This window comes from Callithrix jacchus, chromosome 6, assembly GCF_049354715.1.
Source record: "Callithrix jacchus isolate 240 chromosome 6, calJac240_pri, whole genome shotgun sequence".
NCBI classification, from domain to species: domain Eukaryota; kingdom Metazoa; phylum Chordata; class Mammalia; order Primates; family Cebidae; genus Callithrix; species Callithrix jacchus.
Window position 1 is genome coordinate 59,101,347 of NC_133507.1, and position 17,038 is coordinate 59,118,384.

The following is a 17,038-nucleotide window of genomic DNA, read 5'->3' on the forward strand; positions in this document are numbered from 1 at the left end:
GCTGGAGTGCAGTGGCGTTATCTCGGCTTACCGTAACCTCCACCTCCCGAGTTCAAGCGATTCTCCTGCCTCAGCTTCCCAAGTAGCTGGGACTATGAGTGCACAGCACCACGCCCAGCTAATTTTTCTATTTTTAGTAGAGTTTCACCATATTGGCCAGGCTGGTCTCCAACTCCTGACCTTGTAATCCACCCACCTCCGCCTCCCAAAGTGCTGGAATTACAGGTGTGAGCCATCGTGCCTGGCCTCAATAACTTTTACATTCATTACATGTTCAATAATACTTCTGATATGTGAGTTGAAAATTATTGCAATTAATTTCAATTACTTTCAATGACTTGTTATTTATTACTTTTAAATGTGGCTAACAGAACATTTACGTTACATTGTACAGCACTGTCCCATAAGGTTATCTGAAGAGAGCCAAATGAAAACTTCCAAACCAGAGTATATCAGCCAGGTGCAGTGGCTCATGCCTGTGATCTCAGTTACCTGGGGGGCTGAGGCAGGAGGATCACTTGAGCCCAGGAGTTCCAGGCTGCAGTGAGATATGATCACACCACCGTCCTTCAGCCTTGGCAACAGAGTGAGACCCCTTCTCCTTACACAACAACAAAGCAACTCAAGACTGAACATCTGGTCTAGAGGTTATTAGGGTTTAGTCTGTTAATTTTTAAGGTCCCATCTAATCTAGAAGCTCTTCTTAATGCACATCCCTCACTTTGCAGATGTGGAAGCTGCTCAGAACTTTAAATCAAATCTGCCAGATGTGCAGTACCAGTTCAGGTAGCTCTTAGCTTGTCTCCTGACTTACGGTCAGGAGTTCTTCATTCCACTATAGCTGACAGGGTAGAAGAAACTGCATGGAGAATTTTAAAAATGAAACAAACACTTAAGCCACTTACATTTAAACAAAAAACAAAACAGCACTTGGAGAGTACAAATTAAAACCTAAAAACATTCAGGGATGGGGGAAAAAAGCAACAAGAATTTCAAGAGATGCTCTTTTCACTCAGCCATATCACAAACATATTTTGTCCTCAATAAGCCTTACAAAGAAAATCAGATTTTTCTAAACAAGGGCTGAAACTCATTAACAGGGGAAGAGCCAGGAAGGTGTGAAGTTTCTCCAGGGCAGTCCACATGAGGCCAGGACCCTCTGCCCCTCCTCCAACCTGTTCTAGGGCAGAATAGGGCACAGCCCTCACACCATCTCACAGATACAGCTTCTGGTCCTCCCAGCAGGCTGTGGCAGTAAGGTGGGACTCACGCTCACACATCCACCCAGAGTCAGGGCAGCTGGAGTGGGCTGGGTGGAAACTCTAGGCAAACACGTTTCAGAGGGACGTTGTAATGTGAAGGGACTACGTGGTTCTCGTGCTTCAAGGTCTGTATTTTAGTCAAAAGTGTTCTGTTTGCCTCCACCCTGCCCAACCCAGGAAGGGGGCCAGCAATCAGTTTCAGATGCCAGAAGTAACTGCAATTACATCTGCACTCCTCTGGTGCACGAGTCCTAATATAGGCTTCACACTCATCTCTCTACATTCAAAATATAAAGTTCTGAATGGAGCTCCTTCTGAATTTCACAACTTGTTAAAATAGATCTGATTCTAATGTGCTTCCAGCCAGCACCATAAATCACAGGATGACCCACATTTGTGATGTGCTTTCAAGTGCTCCCAGCACTACCCGGAAACTATGTCCATGAATCGCACTCTCTGTCTGCACAGAAAGACTCTGCTGAGCACCTCCTGTCATACTCCTCTCTAGACAATGGAAAGAGGCGCCAACCAAATGGAGAAAAATGTCTGTTTAATGGAACTTACGTTCTAGTGGTACCAGAAATTTTACCCAACCCAGATCAGAAACTCCCTGGAAGAGGTAGGACTGAGTTTTGAACACAAGTTTGGGGAGACAGGAAGGGCAGGGTTGGAAGGTACGGTGATGAGGGGTGGGGTTGGGGAGCAGAAGTAATTCTAAAAAGCAGAATTAGCATGGAGCTGTGAAGCAATGTGACCGGTATTGACTACATGTTTGGTATATAAATGAAACAGGAGACCCAGTTTCTGTTCTCATGGCACTTACGAGCTTGTCAGACAAGATGGTCACATGAAATAGGACTGTGTAGCTGGCTAGACCAGAGCCCTGAATTGCACAGCTCCAGCTGCAGACTGATGGAGATGAGCAGCCCATGTAATTAACATTCGCCAGTTCCATTATTCACACGGAAGTCTCTGTGTCATTGCTCTTTCCCTGAGACAAGAATCGGTCACCCACTCCAGGTTGGTGGTGGAAGAAATACCCAGCTAGTGACAGAACCTGCCAGCCTCCTCAGATCAGGTCTGCAAAAGGTTTGTGGTTCTCTGCTTGTGCCTTAAGCACGAAATTAGCATACTGAGACTTCTCAGTTCTCCGAGGATAATCCAGAAACAATTTCACTTTCCCTCTAACTTCCCTCACCCATGTTGACTCAGCTTTCTGTGAAGATGGCAGCTCCTTAACTGTATCTTAGTCCCATTTCATAGATCTTCAGTTATTAAATATGTTTGGTAGAAAGTCCCGCCATCTTTCCTCCAGGTTTCTTGCCCCCACCCTCCCCCCAGGCTTCCTGCTGCCCTGAGAAAAGCCCGCCAAGCCTGCTCTGTTCTGCCCAGCAACAACAAGCAGCCAATCATTGCAGCAGGAAAGCCCGCCAAGCCTCGGCCTATCCTGAACCGACACGTAACCCTCTGAGCCACCTCAGCAGTCTGCCCAGAGACGGACAGCCTATCCTAAGCTCCTACGACACTCCGCCAGCCCTGTGTCCACGCCCCGTCCACCCCCCCATAAAACCCTCCTACCCCAGCTGCGCAGTCGCAGCCAGCCCGGATCTCCTTCCTTTCCTGGCCTGCCCGCTGGTCCCAATAAACCTGAACTCGGCTTCCAACTCTCGAGCTGTTATTTGGGGTCGGGTACCGGGCAGGGGTCTACAAGGGGGTCGCACAAAATATTATTATGGTTTTGATAATTCATTCTTGTTTATTTTTAACCTTTACTATTACATAAATGCACAGCTTTCCCCCCACTTTCCCCCTTGCCGCAAGCTGGATGTATGGCTTTCATGGCTTGGAGGCTTCTTCTCTCACCACATCTTCTCTGGGCTAGCTCCCAGAGAAGGAGGGAGTGGGGATGAGAGGGACAGAGCTCTCCTTCTCTGACTAGAGATGCTGTAGACCCTTCCTGGGTGGCCACAATGGTCTCTGGGGTTTATGAGGAAAGGTGGTAGTTCCCACATGCCCCACAATTAAGGAGCTCACACTCAACAGCTACCCAGGCTCCTAGTGATCTGTTATCAGCTGAGCTGTTTCTTCTCCCACGCTGAAGCCCTAATAACCCCCAGTACTTCAGAATGTGACTGTATTTGGAGAAAAGGTCTCTAAAGAGGTGACAGTAAATTAAAATGTGGCTCCAGAGTGGTAGTCCTAATCCATTATGACTGGTGTCCTTCTCTTTTCTGAGACAGAGTCTAGCTCTCTTGCCAGGAGGGAGTGAAGTTACACAATCTTGGCTCACTGCAACCTCCGTTTTCCAGGTTCAAGCAATTCTCCGGCCTCAGCCTCCCAAGTAGCTGGGACTACAGGCATGTGCCAGCGCAACTAATTGTTTGTATTTTTTTTTTGTAGAGACAGGGTTTCACCATGTTGGCCAGGATGGTCTCGATCTCCTGACCTCGTGATCCACTCACCTATGCCTCCCAAAGTGCTGGGATTACAGGCACGAGCCACCGTGCCCAGCCTGGTGTCCTTCTTAAAGGAAGAGATTAGAATCCAGACAATATACACAGAGATCAAGGAGCCACCATGTAAGGACACAGTGAAAAGGGGACATCTGCAAGCCTCAGAGAGAGGCCTCAGATGAAACCAAACCTGCTGACACCTTGATCTCCGACTTCTATCCTCCAGAACTGTGATAAGTAAATTCCTATTGTTTAAACCACTCAGTCTGTGTTAATCTGTTCTGGCAGTCCTAGATAAAATAGTTTCCTAGATGAAATAAAGAGTTATTTGTAAAAAGTGCATCCTGGTCCTCGAAGGCTGGCAGGTTCTAGCAATAGCTGGGGATTTCCTCCAGCACCATATCAAACTAATACATGATCCCATGCCAGAGTGGCTATATCTTTTAGCTGACCCTGAGCTCAACATTAACAATACATTCATCTGATGTGTGTAACTTTATGCCTTGTGCTATCTGATTCCCAATGAGACAGTAACCCTTGATTTCTTCTATGTCCTCAGACAATGGTGGGGCTGTGAATTTCCACAGGTTCCTTCCATTTTTCTGAAATGGAAGAACTGAAAACTCAAAACAGGACAGTTCCCCATTATGACATCTAGTCATGCTCTCTAGTTATCTTTTTCCCTACAAAGGGAAGGGTCATGTATTTTGGTGGATAAGCAAGTATCCAATTAGGGGACAAAGTTGTAAGCATCTTTTTTTTTTTTAAGTAACTGCTTCCAAATTTCACAAGTGATTCTTTTGAGAACTGCCCCCTTCCCTCAGTTTGCGGGAAGAAAAGTATACTCTCCCTTTGGCCCCAGGGGGCCAGGGCCAGGGAATGAAGGTAACAACACTTAGACCTTCCCTGAACTTAGAATGAGAAGTGTAGAGAGTTCTGTTCTCATCACGGGCCTTATTTCCAGGAAAACAGGTCTGGACTGAGCACTGTGCTCCACCCTGTTGTAAACACTGGCTGCTGTTAAGAGCTCCTGTATTTTTCGGTTAGGTGCTAGAGTTTTTACAAAGACCTAGGGATGCACTTTTCACAAAGAGATCTAGAAACTGTTTTCCAGGGAAAGAGACTCTTTTCACACCTTTCCAGATTCCAGCTTAAAATTCCAGTTTTGCAAAGAGAAAATTGACTAGTAGTGACATGAAATAACGCCTCTGGTAATAAAAAGATGCATTTTAATGGCATTCTTAGTTATGTAAAAGACAAACCAATGATGCTTTATTGTCAGATTCAGAAATAACACAGGAGGCCAAGGGCAGTATGGGGAGCATGGGCCCCCCTCCAACCTCAACTCACTAGGGACAATATACTGGCAATAACATGAAAGTCAAACTAGGGCCTGACCTCACTGAAGCCTCCTGCACACCCACAGGACTGGGTGATTTAAACCCAGGAAGCTGGTCCCATCCTCACCCAGGCCTAGGGTTTGGCAGCCCCACTCCATCCTCCTTGGTGATGCTTCAGTACCTTAAGCTCTCCCAATCCCCTGTCCCCTCCCACTCAAAAAGAGCCTGTTATACATTGAACTGTGTCTCTAAAAAATTCATATGTTGGAGTCCTAACCCTTAAGTACCTCAGAATGTAAACCTTTTTTTTTTTTTTTTTTTTTTTTTTTGAGACGGAGTTTCACTCTTGTTACCCAGGCTGGAGTGCAATGGCACGATCTCGGCTCACCGCAACCTCCATCTCCTGGGTTCAGGCAATTCTCCTGCCTCAGCCTCCTGAGTAGCTGGGATTACAGGCACACGCCACCATGCCCAAATAATTTTTTTTGTATTTTTAGTAGAGACGGGGTTTCACTATGTTGACCAGGAGGGTCTTGATCTCTTGACCTCGTGATCCACCCGTCTCGGCCTCCCAAAGTGCTGGGATTACAGGCTTGAGCCACCGCGCCCGGCCCAGAATGTAACCTTATTTAGATATAGGTCCTTTTAGATTTAATAAGTTTAGATGAGGTCATACTGGAGTAGGGTGGATCCCTAATCCATTATGACTGATGTTCTTATAGAAAGGGGAAACTTGGCAGGGCGTGGTGGCTCACACCTGTAATCCCAACACTTTGGGAGGCTGAGGCAGGCAGATCACCTGAGGTCAGGAGTTTGAGACTGGCCTGGCCAAAATAGTAAAACCCTGTCTTTACTAAATATACAAAAATTAGCCAGGCACGGTTGCAGGTACCTTAGCTGCTTGGGAGGCTGAGGCATGAGAATTGCTTGAACTTGGGAGGCAGGGGTTGCAGTGAGCCAAGATTGTGCCATTGCACTCCAGCCCGGGCGACAGAGTGAGACTCCCTCTCAAAAAACAAAGTGGACGTGAGGAGTACTTGAACACAGATGTGGAGGGAGAATGCCTTGTGGAGGTTAAGGCAGACAGAAGGCTGGTGCAGAAACAAAGGTGCACCAAAGAGTGCCAGAAAACCACTGGAAGCTAGATGAGAGGCCTGGAACAAACGCTCTCTCAGAGCCCTCCAGAAGGAACCAACCCTGCCTTCGTGTTTGTCTTGAACTTCTAGCCTCCAGAATGAGGACAATACATTTCTGTTATTTAAGGCACTCGATCTGGGGTGCTTTGACATAGTACCCCTAGCATACTAATATAGAGCCTTAGACTGGGAGTCCAGACTTGGATTTCAACTTTAGTTTCCATCTTGCAGTAGTTATCTGAGTTATTTAACAAACATGTATTGAGTACTTTCTATGCATTGGGCACTGCTCTGGGTCATGGATATACGGTAGTAAACAGGACCAATAAGGGCTCTATCTTCAAGTCATTTACAGGCAGCATGGAGTGGGCACAGGGATAGAGAAAGACTTTTGTCGGCTCTTGAAAGAGACAGTTAAACAGATGATGTAATAGAATAAGTGGGGAAGAGAGGGGTACTTTCCATTGGGTAGACAGACAAGGCCTCTCTTTGGAGGTGACATTTGAGCTTAAATTCTGGCTCGCAAGAAAGAGATGGACCCATAGAAATCTGGGGAAAGTATGTTCCAGGCAGAGTGAGCAGCTGGACCAGAGTCAGGAAAAGGCTTGGGAATACCTAAGGAAAAAAATGAAGACAGAGTAAATGAAAGACTTCAAGGAAGTGAGGACAGAGATACTGGCAGTACAGATTACATAGGAGTTTGTAGGTTAAAAAAAAAGGAGTTTGGATTATATTCTAGGTATGATGAGATCCAGTGGAAGCTTTAAACAGAGAGTGACACAATCTAATTTGTATCTTTTAAGATGGCTGTTGGGCTATATAAGGCAAGTGGAGAAGCAGAGAGTTCGGTTAGCAGGTTCAGGGGAGAGATGTTATAGATACATCACTATGAACTCCGCTTTCATCTTCACATGGTGTTTTCCCTGTGTGTGTCTCTGTGTTGAGATTTCCCCTTTTTATAAGAACGTCATTCATATTGGATTAGGGGCTCACCCTAAAAACATCATTTTAAGCTGACTATCTCTGTAAATACCCTAATTCCAAATAAGGTCATATTCTGAGGTACTAGGGCTTAGGATTTCAATGTATCTTTTTTTGGAGGGCACACAATTCAACCCATAAGAAATGATTAAAAAGATGAAAGAGACTATGTAAGAACAATCACATTAAGAGGAATAAACAGATATACAGAAGAAATGAGAAATAACTACAGGATCAAAATCTTTGTGGAGGTAAGAGAGAAAGGGATGCTATGTACAAGTAGAGAGCATCTTATCTGTAGTAAGAGCAGGGATGGTTTAGAAGCCCTTAGGCCAGAAGAAACATAGATACCCTGGTCATGTGGTATCTTTGTAAAAAAAAAAATATATATATATATAGAGGGAAGACAGACCGACAGGAAATGCAGGTGGATACACAGATTTGGCTCATCTATCTATTCATTTATTGAGCAAAAATATATTGAATGCCCACTATCTTCCAGTTATATTTTAAGGCTTTGAGGGCACAGTAATGAACAAATGAGATAAATTCCCTACCCTCTTAGAGCTTACATTACAGCAAAGGAAGACAGACAAAAACAAGATACATGAGTAAAATGCATACAACAGGTAAGGTAGTAATAAGCACCAAGAAGAAAAATAAAACAGCAATGGGGACAAAAATGTTGAATAGGTTGAAGGTTTAAACAGAATAGCCAGAAAAGTTAGGTTTCGAGAAAAGATCTGAATAGAGAGATGTTAGCCATGGGTATCTCTTAGGAAAAAAAAGTGTTCCCAGATATAGGGAACAGTAAGTGCAAAGGCACCTATATAAAACCCACAGCTAACATCATACTTAATGGTTAAAGACAGAATGCTTTCTCCTCAAGATCAGGAACAAAGCAATATGCCTCCTTTCATCACTTTTATCCAGCATCACAGTAGAAGTCCTAGCCAGTACAATAAGGTAAGAAAAACAAATAAAAAGTATAAGATCAGAAAGGAGGAAACAAAAGAGTTCTCATTCACAGACAACATGATTGTCTATACAGAAAATCCCAAGGAATATACAAAAACAAAAAACAAAAGACCTTCTAGGACTAATGAGTTTAGCAAGGTTACGAGTGACAAAGTCAGTACACAAAAAGAAAAGTCATCTGTATTTCTACATATTAGCAATGAATAATTAAAATCAAAATTAAAATACCCATTTATACTAGTTCTATAAATTGAAATACTTTGGTATGCATCTAATAAAACATGTACAGGATCTGTATACTGTAAATAACAAAATATTGGTTAAATAAATCAAACAAGATCCAAATAAGTAGACATACCATGTCCATGGAATGGAATATTCAACACAGCAAGGTTGCCAATTCTTCCTAAATTCATCTGTAGATTTAATGCAATTCTAGTCAAAATCCCAGGAGGACTTTTTATAGATATAGACGAGATGCATTTAAAATTTATATGGAAAGACAAAGGAACTAGAATAGCCAAACCCCTTTTGAAAAAGAATAAAGTTGAAGGAATCATACTACCTGATTTTAAGACTTACTATAAATCTGCAATAGTGTGGTATTGGTGAAGAGGCAGATACCTTGATTTATGAAACAGACTCACATAAACAATAACCAATTGATTTTTGACAATGGGGCAAAAACAATTCAATGGAGAAGGGATAGTTATTTCAACAAATGGTTTTGAAACAACTGGGCACAGTTATGGAAAAAAACATCAAAACACTAAACCTCACATCTTAAACAAAAATTTACTCAAACTGGATCCTAAAGCTAAATCTAGGATGTAAAAGTATTAAATGAGTGCCTGTTCACACACAGCTATACACACAGATGCCTTGGGTGCACCCTGGCTCTCACTAGTCAGTCTTTAACACCCTTGTTCAAGTTTTTCTATCTCACCCTAGAGTTGTGCTCTTCAGGAGCCCAGCCCAACCACTTAGAGCAGTTCAGACAGGCATCATGAGCCACCCTCTGCTCAGCAGCCTGCCATCATTTCTTCCTCCTTATAACCTCCCTCTGCCCAAAGAGTTCTTTCCTCCTTGTCCTATTGATTTAATCAGCTAACTTCCACCTCCCTCTCATTTCCAGTGCTGTAGACCCTGGCTTAGAATGCCTCATTACTCCCAGACTGTCCAATTTTCTCTAGTCTCCTATTACAAACAAACAAACACCAATCCAATAAGCTCTTCTTGGTTAAAAGAAGTCTTTCCTCATGTTAACCCATGACATTTCCCTGGCTTTTCCTTCTATTTTTATTTGTATGGACATAGTTGTTATATAGCTTCACTTACGGATTTACATGCCTGTTCAGAATTTAGATTTTTTGCTCATCTTTCATCTATTTTGGGATTTAGCACTCTCTCTGTTGTATTACTTCTAGAAATAACCTATGCATAGCACCGTATCTAGACAGATTCAAAATACATAATTATCTATTGACTGAAGTACACTCCCAAATTGAATAGAAGTAGGTTTTTGTAAGGAGGAACTCACTCCCCAGGGCTCCCTGATGGTGCTGGGTCATCAGAGCCTCCATTTCAGGAAGAGCTGGCACTATCCATGTCTGTGTCCCTGAAACTTTGTCACTTAGATTCAGCTCATCTGCCAGATCCTTTTGCTAAACTGTCCAGATAGAGCAACGGCCATAAGTGGAAAATGTAAACTGAGAGATGGTTACGAAAAGGCACTCTCTTAAGAGTTTAATTCATTTTGGGCATTACAGAATCAGGACTCAGAAAACTGACAGCAAGAATTTCAGCAGTGGAAGTGTTATGAAAGTGAACGTCGAAGTGTTCCCACCATCCAAAAAAGAGGAGCAAATAGAAGTCAAGAAAGAGATACTTTATTGTTGATTTTTACTGCAAATCAAATTCCAAGGGAGAGACCTGAGTCTTCAGACAGAAGAAAGCAATGAGGGTAAAACTCAGTTCTAGGTTCTGAAGCAAAAATCAAACTTTGAGGTTCAGAGAATGTTCCCTCTGGTGCTATTCTTATTTTTCCAAGTTCATAACTCCCTTAACACCCCAAAATACGCATTCGTGATTCAAAGACAAAAGCAAATTTTCAAGTTCTTTTCGAAACCCTCTCTTTCTTTCTCCCCGTGAGCCTTTTGAACTTTTCTGTCAGTTTACTAGTAGCAAGTGGAACATTCCCCAAACAGGAAAATACACCATGAAACCCTGTTACAACATCCTTCCTTTTAATGTTTTCTATCTGGATCATTCAGTTTGAAAAGTCCCAGCTGAAGGATTAGAAAGCAGTGTTGCTGCTACTTCAAGTTTTCACACCTAAAATCTTCAGAGAATTTCCTATCAATAGAAAGTATTACAAAGAACATTTCATCAGGTCTGAAGTGGCCCATCTGCAGGCAAAAGGCTGGTTGCATAAGCATGAGAAGAGATCTGAGAGAATTCATATTGATTGTGGCTGCCTCCCTTCACCAGAACCTCACTGAGAACCTTGCAATGAGAGTGTGCCTCTCAGGCACAGGCACCTCCACAACAAGATGCAGCCGTGTATCAGCAGAAGAAGGCTGCAGATGGGTGGGCGCAGTGGCTCATGCCTGTAATCCCAGCACTTTGTGAGGCCAAGGCGGGAGGATCAGGAAGTCGGGAGTTGGAGACCAGCCTGGCCAATACAGTGAAACCTCATCTCTACTAAAAATACATAAATTAGCTTGAACCCAGGAGGCGGAGTTTGCAGTGAGCTGAGATCACACCACTACACTCCAGCCTGGGTGACAAAGCAAGAGTGTGTCTCAAAACAAAAAAAAAAAAAGAAGGGGGCTGCAGAAACCTGGGAGGAGCCCTGTCTCCTGGTGACCTTGGGCCTCATTATTCCACTCCTTATGGTTTTTAATCTCCTCACTACTCTGGAAAGTGGGAGCTGGAAACAGGAAAATGCCAACTGGATTACTATATATGATTTCATATTATGATTGCACATATACACACAGAGGTTGATCCTTTCAACCTTGATAAGAAATTAAATCAAGCCCCAGTACAGTCATATGCCATGTGACATTTTGGCCAACAATGGACTGCATATACACTGGTGGGTCCGTTAAGATTATCATACCATCTTTGTACTGTACCTTTTCTATGTTTAGATGTGTTTAGATACACAAATACTTGCTATTATCTTACAACTAGCTACAACATTCAGTACAGCAACATACTGTACAGGTTTACAGCCTAAGAACAGTAGACTACAGCACATAGCCTAGGTGTATAGTAGGCTATATCATTTAGGTTTGTGTAAGAACTCTATGATGTTTGCACAATGGAAATCACCTAACGATGCATTTCTTAGAATGCATCTCCATCATTAAGCTATACATGACTATACTTTTTTTTGCATTAGGATATGAGGATATGATACATCCTAATGAAGGGATTGTTACCCGCGGAGCAGCCCAGAGAGGAGGTAACTTGAAAGAAGAGGAAAGTGAGCCTAGGACTCTCTGACACCTATTTTTGAAAGCAAAGGACAGTGGCAATCTATCTACTAGAAAACCTCAACTTAACTGTCAGGAATCCTTAGATAAAGAAATTAAAGTTTTTCTTTGCATTTAAAAAATTTTAATTATTTTCAGAGATGAAGGTGTCGCTATATTGCCCAGGCTGGCCTTGGACTCCTAGGCTCAAGTGATCCTCCCGTCTCAGCCTCCTGAGTAGCTGGGACTCTAGCCATGCACTACCACATCAAGCTTTATTTTCTTCAGTTTTTAAGGGTTCTTCTCCATCTTTTGGGGGAAAAAAACCTCAACATTACTGTGACACAGAAAGCACACACAGAAAAGTATACAGAACATAAATGTACAGCATAATAAATATAACGTGAACATCCATATAACCACAACCAAGATCAGGAGCCAGAGCACTGCCAACGTCTCTTACGGGTCTTCCTAATAAATGTTCTCTTCTTTTTCAGAATTCAGGAGTCCAACACTGGACCTCCTTTTATGTTTCGGGCAATTGCCTCCAAGGCTTCCCAACTTTGATCTTTTTCTTCCTTCCTGTAGTTCATTCCTCAAAAGAGGTTTGCAAAGTAATTGCCCATAATATCTATGCTTATTGAACTAGTACTCCATTTAATTTTGATAAAACAATTAAAACAGGAAAAACTAAAATGACAATGGTTTCCTATGCATTGAAAATATTAGCATATTCTTTTCCAAAGTGCCAGGATGTATGGGACCTTGCTTCCAGTGGGAATCTCAAGATGTATAGGCACCTTCCACTTCATAAAAGGAATATGCTTGAAACAAGCACTGGTGATTAACAGCACAACTTATTTTTGTCCAGTGAGGTTTCCCATCTTCAAAGGTTGTAACATAATAACCCCCAAAAATATAGACTATGAATGTTTTAAAGTTAGAAAAGTAATATTCTGATATTCAACCTAGGATGCACAATCACGTTACAATTGAGGTTTGAGGGCAACTACTGTCATAAGGAGAACTAGTGCCCAATTCTATACAGAAAATGAAGGCAAAAGAAAGTTCTAGTTGAGGCCAGATGTGGTGGCTCATGCCTATAATCCCAGCACTTTGGGAGGCCAAGGCGGGTGGATCATGAGGTCAAAAGATTGAGACTATCCTGGCCAACATGGTGAAACCCTGTCTCTACTAAAAGTACAAAAAATGAGCCAGGTGTGGTGGCGCACACCTGTAGTCCCAGCTACTCAGGAGGCTGAAGCAGGAGAATTGCTTGAACCTGGGACGCGGAGGTTGCAATGAGCTGAGATCATGCCACTGCACTCCAGCCTGGGTGACAGAGCAAGACACCATCTCAAAAAAGAAAAAAAAGAAAGTTCTAGTTGGTGTATGGTATGGCAAAGCCATAGTATCTGTACTGTTACATTCCCCTTGTTGCCTAAAAAGTACCTTATTACTAGAAGCTGTTCTATATGTTTGTTGATTGAATTCATTCCTACGTAAATAATTCCGCAAAAAGAAAACAGAATCATGCTTATTAGTTTTATGGTTGTGCCTTCTTAATCATACTCAAAACGTGGAGAATCCTAAGCTATGCTCAAGCTCAGGCTCTCAAAGGAAATTACTATGCATAATATACAGCTGAGGAATACTGGCAAGCCTATTGGTACATCACGTTTGTTTCTATTCTTATTTTTCACTTTTCTTTCTATCAAATGGTGTGAAGTGTAGTTTCAAAACAAGATTCAGAAACAGTTACAAGACAAGAGAAAAGCTCTCTGGGAGGGGAAAAAAAGCAGCAGCAGCGGAGGCTATCTCTTTGTTCCTGTTCCACCACTGTCAGGCGAGTGGAGAGAGAACAGAGGATGGCTGTAGGTCCTTACTTTCTGCACAGCGCCACCTAGTGATCCGGGCCATGAAATTGTTTTTATTTTGCCAAAGGTTGAAGTTGGAAATTCCAAGGCTGTGAACAGTTTTGACAAGTCGTAACTAATATTTATGGGAGGAGGTAAATGCCAGCTGAAGAGTTATTTAGATGGATTTTGGAATCATCTAATAAGAGCATGTCCCTTATCAGTAATGGCTGTCTCTTCACCTCTGTGCTGAAGTCACCTAATGAGGAGTCTACACCCCTGGGTCGCTGGTAAGGAAACACCAACCAGCCTTTTCCATACCTGCCCCGAGCTCCCGGGAGTCCATATTCAATTACACCCCGGCTGCCTCAAGGAAGGTCTGGAATGGAAGCTGGAGGGCAGCCTTCTGATGGGCACTGCTACTAGTTCTGCTTACTGGAGCATGTTTGAAGAATTAGCCTGATTTCAACTTTCCTTCCAAGTTAAGATGAAGCAAAGGCTGGAGACTGTGGCTTTTCTTCTTAGCCAGGCTTTTCATTCCTCTGCAAGTTGCTAAAAATCAGACCTGGCAGCCAGTAAGAGGGATGTAGGGAAGAAAAGAAGAGGAAATAGTGAACAGTGAACAGTGATAAAGAAGTTTCTCTTCCTTTTTTTCTTAAAAGCATGCCCAAAGCTACTTCCAGACCTAGCTTAAAAAACATAAAGCCCTTGAGAGTAGAGCTGTGAGAAGACTGAGTTGGCTGCCCAGCTAAAAGCAGCAGAATCCCAGGTAAATTTTAAAAGGTTGACTCAATTAGAACCCATTTGGAAAAACAGTTAAGACCTCGAAGTTCTGTTCTTTGGCCCTACTTTCCCTAGTTTCCTGCTTTTTTGGCATGAGGACGGTCAGCAACTAAACAGAAGGTAACTGTAAGTAGGCAAAGGCCATGTATATAGGCCATTGATGGATCTGTTGGTTAGGAGAGAGGTGGGGTGGGGTCATAACTAGGCAGAAATTGGACAAAGATGATCTTTGAGGAACCCGTGACCTCTGATGCCTCTGATTCAGCACACTCCATTCACCTGGAATCACACGCAAATAGAAATAATCTTCCTGATGAGTCTTGGTAAACGGAGACTATCCTAGGGTGCTTAGCATGAATTAATGATTTCATATGGCTTTATAAAGGGAAGACTGCAAAGAAGGAAGAGAAAGTCTGAGAGCTGATGTTATGGACCGGGTATGTATGTTTATGTGTGGATGGACATGTGTCTGTGTACACACTGACACTGTGCAACTAAATTACAAAAGAAACGATCACTTTCCTTTTCTTGAATTTAGACCCTTACTCCTGCTTAAAGACACTCCATGTTGGTGGTGCAGCCCTGGCAATATTTGGACACTAACTGAAAAATGCCACCTGATCTTGCAAAAGTATTAGGAGCAGGGCTATCAGAGGGCTCCCAGGTACCTGTTTTGGTCAGAGGGATTGAGAAGAGCTGCTGAAGAAGCTTGTTTTCTGACGTTCTCAGGACCACAACCACATCGGCAGGGAGAGTGTCTCTATTCTTCTCAAGAACCCCAGAAGCATCATATAATACCTGTAACATGAATAGCAAATGGCAAGTTAGCCAGGTCAACTCTCCATCAGTGGTGACATTGGCAAACTGTCTAGCCTGTCATTAACCAACCTCTGTGTACAGCTCATCTTGACATAGCCATGCTTTTATATCTAGAGCACCAGATAAGGGGAAAAATTATGATCTTGACAGGCCAGTTTATCTTAACTTACTGTCTAGTTGTCTTTTGAAGAGCCCTATCAAAGATGAATCACATCAGAATAATTATTAAAATATATTAGATACCATGTGCAAAGCATCCATCCTATGAGGTAAACACTATTATTATCTCCGTTTTATTGGTAGGCAGGTAGAGACTTAGGAAGAGGCTGAGTAATGTGCCCATGGTCACACATTTCACACGTGGTAGGTAGGCACCAAAATTCAGGCAGGTTGGCCCTGTGCTCACAACTACTTTAAGTACTCTCACTGCCTCCCTCAGTCCTCATGAATCTGAGCGATTACTCAAGGATGCTGAGTAGTTCTTGGTTCTCAGAACAGAGGGGATCCAGTTCAGATAAATTTTAAGGAACACCTTCACATAATTCCTTCTCTACAAATAAGCTTTGAATCGTAAATGCATGCAGCAAAAACACAGTCAGGAAAAAAAGTTCTTCCCCTAAAATAAGGAAGGAAAAGAGAGTCAAGAAGAGGGGTGGGTAGGAAACAGGTGTAAAAGGACAGTGAGATGGAGAGAGAGGTGAGAGGAAGAGGACAGGAACAGGGAGGGGAATCAGGGAAGATGGTGGTATTTCAGACTCTGAAGAGGACATTAATATGCTAAGGTAAATGAAATATTTAAGGGTAAAAACTGAGTTACAATTTCTTTCTTTCTTTTTTTTTTTTTTTTTTGAGATGGAGTCTTGCTCTGTTGCTCAGGCTGGAGTGTACTGGCACAATCTCAGCTCACTGTGACCTCCGCCTTCTGGGTTTAAGCAATTCTCCTGCCTCAGCTTCCTGAGTAGCTGGGATTACATGCACAGGCCACCATGCCGGTTAATTTTTTTTTTTGAGACAGAGTCTTATTCTGATGCCAGGTGCCAGGCTGGAGTGCAGTGGTGCGATTTCGGCTCACTGCAACCAAAATCCGCCTCCCGGGTTCAAGCAATTCTCCTGCCTCAGCCTCCTGAGTAGCTGGGACTACAGGCATGTACCACTGCACCCAGCTAATTTTCGTATTTTAGTGGAGACAGGGTTTCACTATGTTGGCCAGGATGGTCTCGATCTCTTGACCTTTTGATCCACCCACCTCTGCCTCCCAAAGTGCTGGGATAACAGGCATGAGCCACTGCACTCGGCCTATGCCCAGCTAATTTTTTTTGTATTTTTAATAGAGACGGGGTTCCACCATGTTGGCCAAGCTGGTCTTGAACTCCTGACCTCACGTGATCCGCCTGCCTTAGCCTCCCAAAATGCTAGAAGTACAGGCATGAGCCACCGCACCCAGCCCGAATTACAATTTCTAACAAAGATTCAAAATACATACCATAAAGTATTAGGTGGAGAAAAAACAATCCCCTTCCCTTGTACTAGAATTTCCCAATATCCAGTTAGAAAAATTAGTTCCAATGCCATGATATTAAATATGAAAGATAATACATCTTAAATCAATAAAATAATCAAAAATGCCTTTTATTGGACTCTTACCTATTTTCTGGACCTACAGCCTCAGCAGACCCCAGAGGAGCCAATTAGCCATAACTCAAATGGCTCCTTTGGGAATCACATAAGCAAGGAGCTTGGGTTATAGGATAGGGAATTTCCTGAATCTGTCACTAATCTGCTTCAGGAACTTGAAATTGAGACTGAGGTATAATGTATAAAAAGTGGAAATTTCAGTTAAGCTGTAAGAGCTTAACATCTGGATAATAATGTGAATTTTTTTTCTTTTCATCTGGACACTTTCAGGCCCCTTAGACATATGATTAAAGTACTAAAAACTGAGCCCCAC

General features: G+C 42.8%; 1 protein-coding gene across 5 annotated transcripts in view; it reads right to left on the reverse strand.

Annotated features, from left to right (window-relative positions):
* MYO3B (myosin IIIB) overlaps positions 1-17,038 on the reverse strand; it is a 503,216-nt gene that overhangs the window by 244,119 nt on the left and 242,059 nt on the right. For all 5 annotated transcript variants that reach the window (XM_035304567.3, XM_035304566.3, XM_035304565.3 and 2 more), the window contains one exon: positions 14,940-15,069. In XM_035304567.3, the coding sequence (XP_035160458.3) occupies positions 14,940-15,069 (130 nt within the window). The remainder of the gene's footprint in view (positions 1-14,939; positions 15,070-17,038) is intronic.